The sequence below is a fragment of the Lycorma delicatula genome, chromosome 1, assembly GCF_047948215.1.
Source record: "Lycorma delicatula isolate Av1 chromosome 1, ASM4794821v1, whole genome shotgun sequence".
Classification (NCBI taxonomy): Eukaryota; Metazoa; Arthropoda; class Insecta; order Hemiptera; family Fulgoridae; genus Lycorma; species Lycorma delicatula.
In genome coordinates this window covers 335,734,554-335,748,672 of record NC_134455.1, presented here as the reverse complement: position 1 = coordinate 335,748,672, position 14,119 = coordinate 335,734,554, and the positions used below count along the sequence as shown (strand labels likewise).

Genomic DNA, 14,119 nt, shown 5'->3' with positions numbered 1-14,119 from the left:
TTAAAACATTTTTTTTTATAGATTTAGTTTTGAGCGGTAATACAAACATTGAAGAAAGTTTTTTGTAAGTGTAAAGTATCACACAATGAAAATAATTTGAGTTGAAACTAGAAAATTTTACAACTTTTTCTTTTCACTAACTATAATTTGTAATTACATAACAACTGTAGATAGGTTATGAATAGGTTTACCATATGTGCGGGATTGGCCCGGACGTATTGTAAGCCTATGTATAAGCAATGTGTTTATGTTGTTTTCATGTGTGAAGTAACTACAGGTTTTTGATCATTTTATCTTTATTCATATTTTGTCTCATCATTTAGCTACGGGCAAAAGAAAATGTGTGTTTAATGTTAACCTGCAACAGGAAAACAAATTTTTGAAATTGTGTAATGACAGTAACAATCAACGTTTTTATTGCACACTATGTACTGGAGAATTTTCTGCTGCACATAAAGAAAAGGGTGATACTGAAGACCACGTGAAAACAGCTAAACATAGGAGTGCTATTAATGCTACTGCTTCGGCAAACATAAGAGATTTTTTTAAAGCCATAGGTAAGAATAACAATAACAGTGATCTGGAGTGTGCTGCTAAAGAAGCTGCATTTTCAAACCACACTGCTAGACACGAACTCAGTTTCAAAACATCAGACTGCACATCTAAACTGGTTAAAAAGTTATATGATCCAAAATTTTCATCTGCTAAAACCAAAACAGAGGCAATTTTAGTTACGAGTTAACGTTATTTCGCCATTTACTCATGTATATTTGATAATGAGTTGCATTATTTGGAAAACAATTATGTAACAGTAATGATGGATAGCTCAAACAGAAGTGAAGTAAAACTTGTTCTGATTTTTGTAAGATATTTCAGTCTGGAGAAGGGAGTTAAACTTTTAAATATTGATGAAGTGTCCAGTGAAAATGCTCAAATTTAGACTCAGTATTTTTTGCATTGTGTGAAAAATACAAACTTGAAGAAAAAGTTGGTTTGTTATACTGCTGATTATATTAATAGTAGTAATTTTGGTGGTGTGAAGAGAAAGGGGAATGAAAATGTGTTCAGAAAAGTTCAAGGTGATAGACCTATTTTAGAAATTGGTTGCTTAGCCCAAATTGTACACAATTCAGTACAAACAGCATGTTATTCTCTACCCCTGGCATAGAAGTTACTGTTATAAAAATTTATAAATATTTTGACATATAGACAGTACGAGCAACGAAACTTAAAGAGTTCTGTGAATTTGTGGAAACAGATTACAAAAAAGTATTATCTCATAGCAGCACAAGGTTCCTTAGTTTGTTACCTGCAATTAAAAGAATTCTTTCCATTTTTAATGGCTTAAAATCATACTTCTTATCTTATGACAAATTCCCAAAATTATTTGATTTTTTTGAAAATCTAGAAAGTTAACTGTTTTTGACATTTTTATATGGTACTCTTATTTAATAATGTAGTTCTGAAATTTGAAGCTAATTCTATCAAAACAACAGAAGAATTTCAGACATATTCTGAATTAATTTCTGAACTTCAGGAAAGAAAAACCCACATATTTATACCATCTTCTCCCAAAGAATTAATATGGACTCTAAAAGAAAATAATGATGTTCAAGATCAAAATTCTTCTCAAGAGTAGACAATTTTTATAATTCTAGTATCCAATACTTGTATTCAACACTTGAGTTGTTGAGAACCAGTTTTGATAAAGTTAGTAAGTTTCAGTGGATAATTTTATGAACTGAAATTGCCTGGTCTGATTTAGAAGGGATGCACAAGTAGTTAATGAAATTACAAAAGATTCCATAAATATTGATGACCTATTTGATGAATGAACATTGTTGAACCAGATAATTCAAAACCAAAGGGTAGGTTGTGGTTCAAGTTCTGAAAAAGTACCAGATACTGTTGAAGAGAGAAGTGGAAAGCAATTTTTAAGGTGTTTCAAAAGACTGATATTTCATGTTGCAATATTTATAAAATGGTTGAGTTTGCGATGTTTTTTCCTGTGACATCTGCTCCAGTTGAGATAGTTTTTTCAATTATGGGAAACATATGCAATTATCTGCAGAAAGGGTTAGACTTTCAGTATCTACTGTTAAATATCTGCTCAATGTAAAAATTAATTCCGAACTTTCGTGTTGTGAATTTTATGATGTAATTAAAACAAACAAACCATTTCTGAAAAAAGTTATGTGTAGTGAAAAATACAACTGAATAAAATGTTTCAGTGAAATGTTTCAATGTAATGTTTCAGTAAACTTTTAAGTAATTTCAAAAATATGTCTTGGGTTGGACCCAAAAAAATGTGGTAAGCCTAGTAATGAAGTACTTTTGATTGAATGATGCCAAGATAAGCATTTTTCTGGTGCATAGTTAAGGTGATGAGTTGGGAGTGATGAGAAGTGTCGAGTCAAATTAATACAGGATTTTCCAAATATAAGCCAACTGCTTTATAAACTGAATTACTTGGGTAACTTAATTCATAAGACTTTGTTTAGTATAATATTCATTAGTAGATAGATAGATATTGCTCTCAGGATTATGAAAATAAAGTGTACTTTGATTTAAAAATATATACATATATATATTCATTCAAATAGCTCATAACAAGATCATAAGAAAATTGGAATTTTTCTGTATTCTGGGTAATATATATTCTAATAATATATATTACCCACATATATTACCTATTAATATATATTGTAATATATATTCTGGGTAATATATACTCTACGACAATTAATATGTCAAAAATGACGAAACCATTTCCAAATTTTCTACTAAGTTAGTCTTCAGAATATCTTTTTATCAAGATCAGAATAAGGTAAATTCTTTTCCTGGCTAATCTGGTCAAAAAATTAGGTTTATACTTCTTTCTTGGGAGAGTGAAGGGTAAAATCTTGCAATTCAGATTGAATGGACTACTCTAGTAACAGTTGTCCTAAATCATTAAGGGATTAGAATATTGTGGGATTCTAGAATTCAGTTTTTTAATTGACCACAATGAACAAAGACACACAGAAACAACTGAACATGCCAAGATATAAAAATGAATCCAGCTGGCAGCAGAGTAAGGGCTGGTTCTTCTATTTTGCTCTATCCCTCATATTTTACTTGGAGTTTTATTTTTAACTTGCACTTTTGTTTCTGAGATATAATTTCTGTACTTCAGAAATAAAAATTAAAATCTTAAATAAAATTTAGGTAAAGTATGAAGAATGCTGAATCAAATCTGGGTGCTACACATCAAACTCTCAAAACTGGAATTTCCAAAGCTTAATATTTCCTTTAGTCCCTTCTCTTCTTTTCCAAAATTTTAGAACCTCCATATTCTTTAAAAGAGAAATTGTTTCCTCACCACAGCATGTTTTAGCCTTGAATTATTATGTGGAATAGTTTAGAAAGTAAACTTAAAGAGGTAAAACACAGTAAAGTAGACACACACATGAATAAACTCCTTTTGATGAAGATTAATTTTACTTTCATAGTTTCCTTGTTAAGAGCAGAAAAATGTGAAGAATACAGAACAATTAGCTAACTACTCATGCATCAAAATTCTTAACTACAATTCTGTACAGAAGAATTGAGAGGAGAGTGGAAGAAGTGTTACGAGACGACCAATTTGGTTTCAGGAAAAGTATAGGGCCAAAGGAAGCAATTTTAGCATTCAGATTAATAGTAGAAGGAAGATTACAGAAAACCTAACTGACATACTGGCATTTGATAACGTAGACTGGAATAAGATGTTCTACATTTTAACAAGTTTACGGTTAAAGTATAGAGATAGAAAAGAACAACTGGTAACATTTACTGAAACCAAACTGTAATGATCGAAGAGCATAAGAAAGAAGGAGTAATAAAAAAGGGAGTCCAACAAGGATGTTCCCTATGTCCGTTACTTTTTAATCTTTACATTGAACTAGCTGTTAATGATGTTAAAGAACAATTTAGATCCAGAGTAACAGTACAAGGTTTAGAAAGATATAGCTAAAAGAAGAGGCAGACTTACAGGCCACATCTTAAGGCATTCTGGAATAGTCACTTTGATATTGGAGTAACAGGTAGATAAGAAAAATTGTGCAGGCAGACAACGTTTGGAATGTGTAAAATAAATTGTTAGGGATGTAGGATGTAGGGGGTATACTGAAATGAGATGACTGGCACTAGGTAGGGAATCTTGGTGAGTTGCATCAGTCAATGACTGAAAACAAAAAAAGTTTCCTTGTCACATACTCATACTTTAAGGTTTGTGTTTCACTGCCATAGCAAGTTGAATGAGGTCTTTCAACTCCCAAATTTATTTTAAGTTTGCAAGAATTTGTTACTAATTTGCAAATAATTTTGAAAGTAATGTGTACTTTGTAAAAGATGAGAATAAAATTATTATTGTAGTATTTCTTTTTTCTCAGAAATTCTACTAAGGAAGTTCAATTAGATGTCCATTTTCGAACTCACTATTGTATATTGTATCGTTCAGACACTGAGTTTGGTTGGCTGGAACTGACAGGTAAATTTGTCTCATTAGGTAACATTTTGCAGCTTAAAGAAAGATTTCTGTATTTATAAACATGAATTTCATCCAATTGATCAGTTGGTTCTTGTATGATGCTGTTGTAAACAAACAGACAGACAGACAACTTTCACATTTATATAAGATTATGCAATAGTTGTTTGTTAAAATGTGATTTCAGCTGTCATCATAGGTATAGGTGTTTTTTATTTCAGATGACTCATACTATTTAGAGATGAAATACTGTCTATAAACTACTAACTACTCTCTACTATCTTCTAAACAATGTTAAAAAAAAAAATTATCATTTAAATTAGTTTTCACTTACGACTCTCATGAACGTCTGAATCTTAAAAAGAAACATTTTTTATTAAAATTGCAGTACATTTTTAAATTATTCAGGACAAATTTTTAAAGAGCTTGCCATTTATTAACATTTCGGATAAAACCGGAAAAAGATTTGCGTATTAAAAAAAAAAAAAATATTAAGTTAAAAGTGTTAAAATTAATTTTAAATAAACAGAAAATGTACTCGAACTGTGAGTATAATCAAAATGAATACATCAATAAAAGATATGAGTTACAGTTACCCCAACGAATCTACGAGCTTGTGACGTCACGTGCTGGCATCTCATATTTTTGTTTTCAAAACGTTATTTTTCCGCTTAATTTTTTTTTTCATTTTTCGACTTACAAACAACATAGCCGCCCAAACAATGCATTTATGCTGTTGTGTGTTCAATTCTTTCCATTTGAATTGATTATATGTATAAACATGCTTAATGACTCAATCGTGTAAACAATAACAATTCCTTAACCAATAACTAATGCTCTGGTTGGTATTATGTACAGGCCTATAAAAGTTTATACATGCAGGTAGAAATGATGTCTTTCGTCACGATCATTTAGATCCGTCATCCGTAGTACAGAATGTATGTACAAAGAAATAAACTTTACTCCGGTTTATATCGTGTTAAGTGAAGGTATTTGGATATGCGTTTTTATGCGATTATTTTATAATTACTTCTTTTTAGAAAATTTTTTGTAATATATTATTTTTTGCTTTATTTTTGTTCGTGCATTATCAGTGCAGTTTGTTATGGCAGAATTTAAATCCGTAAAGAAAAAAAAAATTAGGCGTCAAGAATGTAAAATTATTAATAATATTAATGATTTTATGAAAAAAGAAGCTGTAAAAGTAGGTAAATTAACTGACGACAAACATGTAATTGGCATTCAAAAATGTGAAGAAAGAACTGCTGCTACTTGGTGGGATATGAAGAACACATGTTTAAAAACTCGGAGGAGAAAAAAAAGACATGATTCTTCAATCAACATCCCAATCGTGTTCTTTCAGCACGCCGAAAAAGTATAAACGACGTTCGAAACCTGTCGGTGAGTTGGACAGTTTTGATTTAGCTGTAGTTAAAAGAACAGTTAATGAATTTCATTCAAAGAAGAATGAATTATCTACTTTTTAAAAAATAAGGCAAGAACTTCAATCATTTGTTGATTTTGAAGGCATTGAATCAACGTTAGCTGTTATTTTGAAAAAGGTAGGTTTCAAATGGCGTAAAACTGAAAATAACAGAAAACATTTAATTGAGAAATCCGATATCAGGTGGAAGAGAATTGGATATTTCCAGGCAATAACTAATCACAGACAAGGCAATGCTACGATTGTTTATTTGATAAAACGTACGTTTTAAGTTCGCATTGTTCGACAAAGTCGTGGTCTGACGATATTGAAGGACTTCATGTGCCGATTAATAAAGGTGACCGTTTAATAGTAATTCATGCTGGAGGAGAAATCGGTTTTATTCCGAACGCATTACTAAGTTGGAAAGCCGGTTCGAAAAGTAGCCACTACCATGACAACATGAATACAAACAATTTCATGAAATGGGCGCGTGAAAAATGGATTCCAAATTTTCTTCTAATGTCAGTAGTAGTTGCTGATAACGCCCCTTATCAGAGTACAGGTATTAATAAAGTGCCAAATTCTAACTCCAGAAGGAAAGATATGACCGACTGGCTGGAGGAACCCATATTCCGTGTAGTTCAAAAATGCTGAAACCAGTTAAATGAATTAGTTAGTAAAATCACATACAACTAAAGTACAAAAATATCACTTGGATGAACTTTTGAAAAAAACATGGGCATCGTGTGTTCTTAGACTTCCACTGTACCATCCTGACTTAAATCTGATCGAGATGGTATAGTCAGCCGTAAAAAGACATGTGGCGAGTAATAACACAATATTTTCTTTCACAAATGTTGAAAAATTAACTAAGGAGAAAATTAATTCCATGAGTGAAGACGACTGGAAACCCTACTGTGAAAAACTAAAAAAAAAAAAAATATTAAAAGAGAGTGTGAAAAAGTGAAACCACTGATAGATAAAATGACAGAACCGTTATATTATACGTGTAGACTCTGATAGTGAAAATGAAAGTGACAGTGATAGTGATTTGTTTAGCAAGGATGGTAAACTTGCTAGAAGTTTGAATTAGATGCACGAAAAAAATCCCAGTAAGCTTTTGTTTATTATTAAAAATCGATAATTTAGTACAAAGAAAGGTTATAAAAGAATTAATTACCTATTATTTATAATTAGTTAATGTAAATATGATAGTAATTACCGTGTACAATATGATAATAAGTAAAACTTCGATTTGATACGCGGAGTTGATGTTTTCAGGCCGAGTAGTAATACGCAGTCTACACGTGACGTCACAAGCTCATACATTGGCCGAGACTAGTATACTTCTTAATTTTGTGATTTCATAATGCTGTTTTAGAACTAGTAATGCGTGTAATTTATTACTATTATTTATTTTTCCGATATTTTGCAATCTTTTGAAAAAGTAAAAAAAATATAGTTTGTAAAGAAACAAAATAAAGAGTGACTACCATTAAAAAAAAACCGTTTTATCATGCGGTCTTTTATTTCTACTGTGACCGTTTTAAAGAAATGTTACTCGTTTTACATATGAAACATTTTATAAAATAAGTACGATTACTGGTATAAATTAAACAATTTTCCTGTGTGATGTTCAAGGTAGTAAATGAAAAGTTTCATAACATGAACGTTTTGAAACCTGATTTTCCACTTATTTAAAATATTTATTCTTACATACCAAGTCTAATTGATCAATTTTCCATCGCTAAAGAGATTTATTAACCATCAGAGAGTTTTAACACTTATTTCAAACCGATTTTTCTAGTTCGTAAAAAATATTTGGTTACATATTGTTATATTCACGTAGTGTGTTGGTACTCACTTTACACTGCTTGTGCAGAACAATCCACTCAATGGAAATTAAAGTAACGTACGTAAAGTTTATTAATGAGATGAACAGAAAATATGTGCAATAACAATTTTTAATGATATTTAACAGTACATATTGAGTGTTTTCGTAATCGTAACGTACAAAAATGATGAACTATACAAAAATGTTTGACAAAAAAGCGTTTTTACAAACTGTAATACATTATCTTTTTAATTATAACCGACGGAAAAAAAATGTCGTCTCTGGTTTATATTTCAGCATCACTAATATTATATATTTAAAACATGTCGAATTTGCAACTTCATATCAATTTTGTTTAAATAATTTCTTTAAATTTATTAGCTTGTTTAAAACAGTTTGTATTGCAATACTTTATCAAAATGGCATTTTATACTAAATGTACTTAAGCAAGAATAGGCACGATGTTGTCAGTGCCAACTCTGGCGTGTTTTTATCCGACGTTAATATATGGCAAAAAATACGAATGGATATTACATATTTTTATTTTTACTTTTTTTTTTAACCTCCGGATCCACCGTTAGGCATTCTTCAGAGGGATGAGATGAATGATTTGTAGCGTGTGTGTAAATGCCATGCCTGACCGGGATTCGAACCCGGTACCTCCGGATGAAAGGCCGAGACGCTACCACTCGCGCCACGGAGGCCGGCTGGATATTGCATAATTAAGTAATTATATGACCACTCCTATATAAAATAACAACCTATATGACCACTCCTATATAAAATAACAAATACTATTAAAGCAGCGAAAACGTAAATGACAGTTAAACTCTATATAATGAAAAACATAATAGCAGATCAAATAAGTTAAGCTGACATGTTTGTGCTGTAAAATTTTTCAAAACTCGTAGATTAAATACGTAGTAATGGTATTATTTCATTAATAAATTTAATAAAGTTTTGAATTCAATTGAATTTAGATTTAATCATTAGGTGTTTTACATGAAAAAGGTAATTCACCAAAAAATTGCATTTAAACTGTGAATTATAAATACTGTAAGTATAATAAACAACCTATTAAAGATTTTACTGAACTTTCTAAATGTTGGGACAGAAATTAAAATCATACAATTTTTTTTATAAAAATGAGATCATTTTGACCTTGTAACCTAAACCATTATTTTATTTTACATTAGTTAACTTGATTCGTAAAAAAATAATTAACAATGATGTAGTTTTTTGATAATCATTAAAAAATTATCTTAATTCAGGAAACGTCAATGCTGTGCTAAAATGATGATATCAAAAACACATCAAATGATAGCTTCTTTGAATATTACAAAAAAAAGAGTTTTAAAAAACTATCATTTTTTAAAACTTTAAACATAATTAACTTTTTGAAAAATTAACACTAGTCCTCTATTAATTTATACATAAAAATGAGGTTTTGAAAACATTTTCTAAAAAAATAATCCATGGCTCTCAAGAAATTAAAATGGCCCAAAAACTTTGTTCCATTTTATAAAATGGAACAAAGTTTTTGGGCCATTTGTTGAAGGGACCTAGTTAATTGATTATAGAAGGACATATTGAGGATAAATATACCTAAAAAAGAAGGAAAATGCTTTAGAATACGAACAGAAAAATAATCTTGTAGTATAATAATTGACCGCGTTTTATTGAGAAAAAAAGATTAATGCAAAATATACTAAAATAATGATGAAAAGTTGTAAAATCAACCAAGATCTAAGAAATTTTGGTTGATTTACAGTTTTTGAAAGGATTTTGATGAGGTTCTTGAAATCTTTCTAGTTATATAACTTTTTGAGTGATGTTCGTCAGGTATTTCAAGTGGAATATGTTATTGTATAACATTTGAAAGAGTATAATTATATTAAAGGAAGAGAAGGATCAAAACTTAGAAACAATTTACCATATTTAGTTTAACAAAAGCACTTAGTCCTTGATAAAAGCTCCACAACTGCATAGAATGTAAAACGTCCCATTCAGTACAAAACAGACATAAAAACTTATATCCGGAAGAGATGCTTTCTAAAATTAAATTTAAATACTGTAAAAGAGACCTGCTGCATAAAGAAAACACAACAGGGCTCTAACTGCACATTCTTCGTTTCTGAAAATGTATTTTATTCTCCCTATTCTAAATTGACGACGCAGATCTTCATACATGATACAATCTCCAAGAAAGTGTTTGACCGTCAATGGTTCTTGACACTCCTCACAAACTGATTGATTGTCGCCAGTTAACAAATAACTCGATGTTAGGTTCGTATGTCCTATTTGTAGACTTGTTATAACAACTTATTCTCTTCTCTTGATCATAGAGGGACTCTTCCACTTGCGAGGAGAATCCTTCACGGCGTTGAGTTTCATTGTTAACTCTCTCCAAACACGTCATTCACGTCTGACACAATCAGATACGTGACACTTAACATCGCTAGGTCTGACGGAAATCTCCTCGGGCTCAGGCGCGTCAGCAGCCCTCGAGCTGCCTCGTTTTCAGCAATGTCGGAATGTCTCGGGATCCACATCAGTGGGCACTGTTGCCCCTTGTTGGTTAGCACTCGGAGCACCAAGAAGTCCGTTGAGCACGCATCCTGCAGTGCCTGAAGACCACTCATAGAGTCGCTGTAGATCAAAGAGGATGCTACATGATACTGCTCGCAATACCTTAGATCTTGCCAAATGGCATACAACTCCGCAGTATAAACAGATGCAACAGCCGGCAAGGACCACGAATGACTAACGCCTACACAATGTAAGGTACTGCCAATCCCGTGCGCCGTCTTAGAGCTATCCGTGTATAAAACCAGTTCCTGGTCATGCTCACTCACAATCTCTCGAAAACAATGAATTATCCCCGAGAATTACGTCGCTAAAATGGTGCTAAATCCAATCGACAAAGGGTCGACGGATGTAGCCACGGTGGTGATTCACACGATTCAACAACTCTGGGAAGTAAGATATCGTACTTATCCATCAATTCTCGAGCTCTGATTCTGTCCGGCCCGGTATTGGTCTGACGCCGGTTGTAAGCTTCTCGGAAAGGATGCCTTGTAAACGTTGGTCCATTTACATGGTGCGATGATGATGATGTGACATTACCGCATAGCGCAATACCAGGATGTCTCTTCGAAAACGTAGCGGAGACAATTCTGATTCACATATAAGGCTATCGAAAGGACTGGTGCGAAAAGCTCCAGTCACATATCGTATTCCGGCGTTTTGTACGACATATAGGCTTTCAGACAGCTCTTTCTAGCCGAGGAATAAAAAACGTAGCCATAGTCGATTCTTGTGTCAATGAGGTATACAGACGTAGAAGAACTTCTCCATCCGATTCCCAATTGATATTCGACATACTTTTGATTATGTTTAATGTTGGTTTGCATTTCACTGCTAATTGACGTATATGAGGACGGCATGTAAGGCCTTTATTGAAGATTAGTCCCAAAAATTTGACTTCTTTAAAAATGAAACTTCATTACCCTTTATTGATAGTCGAGGACTAGGGAGTGCTCCTCTAAAGCGACAGAAATGTACAGTGCATGACTTTTCGGTTGAGAACCTGAAACCAGACCTTTCAGCAGTATCAACGATATCATTGATTACTCGTTGCAACTTATACCGGACCATTGCAGTTTTCGTACTGGCATAGAAAATCGCCAGATCGTTAACATACAAACATTTACCAACGTCCATTAGTATTGTTTGTAGAATCCTATTGACGGCAATTGTAAACAGGGCACCGCTGAGAGATGATCCCTGCGGAATTCCATTTTGTAACTGACTAATTGTCGAATAGATGTTGCTGACCCGTACTTTTACAGTTCGCTGGGTTAAATAGCTGGCGATAGTCATGGGGAGATTTTCACGTAGGCACCATTCATGCATTTGTTATAAGATTCCATGCTTCCAGGTCATATCAAATGCTCTTTCAAGAACGAAAAATACGCCTACGAGGTGCTTCTTTTTAATAAAAACATTCTGTATAGCGTTCTCAAGAATTATCATATTATCAGTCGTAGAACGATACTTTCTATAGCTGGTTTGATACGATGAAAGAATTTGCTTGTTATTACAATTATTATTATCCCTTCCCGGCCTGTGGCCCCGCACACTTACAGTGATTTTTCGAGACGCTTGACATTATTTCTACTCTTGCAGTTATTTTTTAGATTTTTGCGTTATTTGCTTTTTTTAGGTTTCCTCTAGGTTTTCTTAGGCCATTTTTCATCTGCTGTTGGTGTGTCTTACCTTTAAAGTAAGCTGTGCTGTACACTGGGATTTTCCGGTCTGCTAACTCAGCCGGTCGGGGCCGAGCAACTGTCTGAGAATTTTCCTGGTTGGACTAGCTGATCTGAGCTTTTTGCCCATTCCAGCTAAAAGGGCCAATGTTTCTGTGGGTTCGACTTTTTCATCCCATTACTTTTTCTGAAATTTCATCTTTTTGCAAGCTTGACCTGTTCTCTTTTTCAGTGAATTTACATCGTCCCCGTTAGTTCTTACCTGTAACATCTTCCCTTTTAGAGGTAAGTTGTGAGATTAAACCTTTCTAGATTTGAGGCAGGTCAAGGAAGCAATCCCTTTTTCTGCTTGCCATTAGCCAAAGACATTCAGTCTCTTTTTTCAGATACTACAGCAATTGATGGCGCCGGAAGTTTTTAACTTTTATCTTGACATCTTCTCTGTGGTTAGTTTTTAATTTATATTATTTTAGGTTTAATAATTTTGGACAGGATGACTCCAATGGCTCCTAAATGTCCAAAATGCAAGAAGGGAATCTACAAATGGCAGAATCATCTTCCTTGTAAGATGTGTGAAGAGGTATACCATGCTTCTTCCGTTAAAATGAAGAATGAAGAACTTAGTCTCCTCTTCGACGACGAGGGTAACTTGAGGTACACGTGTGAGATTTGCTTGAAGAAGCCAAAGGGACGATTTTAACTCCTTTACCGTAAGAGACAACTTTTCCTGAATATTAGAACCACTACTTTTCAGGTTAACAAGATTTGTAAGTAAATCAGTTTGAAAAAGACTGGGTTCAGACATTACTAGGTTGTTGTTGATATATTTGCATAAAGAGATCTAGAAATAAATTTATCTACTTCCATAAAGGAATTATTTGATTTGTATTATATATAAGTATATTAAGTACTAGTTATTTCTAAACCAAGTTCCTATTTTATCTGCCAACATTAACCTTTGCATATCCATAAATAATCTTATAAGACAACCCAAACACATGTTCAATTCTTATGATCAGTTGAAATAGATCCCTCTGATAAATCCCAATAAGGACTCATGGGAAAACTGCAGACTAATCCACTGCAAGGAAGAGTCTTTTGGTGAAGCCTTTGTATTAAAACTTAGTTTGTAAATGTCTGTAAGACAGCACTCAATGATCACCCTTCCCACCTATTTATTATGACCAGTTAGTGTACTGAAAATTTTTAATGTAATTTTTTTTTCAGTAGGCATAGGTGGAATAGCAGGTCTGTTTCTGGGAGGTTCTTTATTAAGTGGAGCTGAACTTATCTATTTTTTGACTATTAGGTTTTTCTATCACTGGCAGAGTCAGCGTCACATTGAAAGGGTTCCAAGAGAAGCTAAAAGAAAGCTTGTGTTTTATATAATGAAACGACCTTTTTAAATTTTGGTTTCATTTTTCATTAAAAACTATTTTATTTTCTAAAAGATAAATTTTTTAAAACTCAATTAAAGGTTTACATTTATTTTTATGTTTAACTACATTATTATTAAGTTAGCATTACTTTTTAAGGAAGTATTTTATTGTGTGTATGAAGATAAAATCACATGTTAAACTTAAGTTTACAGTATCAAACACATGACAACTAAAACAATTTTGCAATACAAAGGTTACCATAACCTTTGTATTGTAAAATTAAATTGTTAAATTACAAGTAGCAGTTGAGATAATGGTTATCTCAACTGCTACTTGTAATTAATTGTGAATATAGTTCTGCCATCTAATGTATAGTCTAATGTAAAATTTACCATGTGTTAGTTATACTTTCTGAGAGTTTTGAAACCCCTGATTTTATTGGAAGAAAAATTTAATTATCAACAACATTGAGTTGAATTGTATATAAAAAGTGTTAACTGAAATATACCATTACAGAATTTTTTGTTACTTTACTTAATTTACTGCACTGAAATCAGAATCTAATCATCTACAAGCAACGTGTTAAATTTTTATATTTTTTAACATAAATTATCATATCTAAATTAAATAATTTCATTACTGTAGCTGTAATTTTTGTTTTAAATGTTGGTAATTTTGGATGTACAATTTATCTAACTGCAATGT

At 32.3% G+C, this 14,119-nt stretch overlaps 1 protein-coding gene across 1 annotated transcript in view; it reads left to right on the top strand.

Moving 5' to 3' along the window:
- Positions 1–13,441, top strand: part of LOC142317891 (pickpocket protein 19-like) — a 90,021-nt gene extending 76,580 nt beyond the window's left edge. The window contains exons 10-11 of the mRNA XM_075354431.1: positions 4,413–4,510; positions 13,263–13,441. Of these exons, the coding sequence (XP_075210546.1) occupies positions 4,413–4,510; positions 13,263–13,441 (277 nt within the window). The remainder of the gene's footprint in view (positions 1–4,412; positions 4,511–13,262) is intronic.
- The last annotated feature ends 678 nt before the right edge of the window (positions 13,442–14,119 follow it).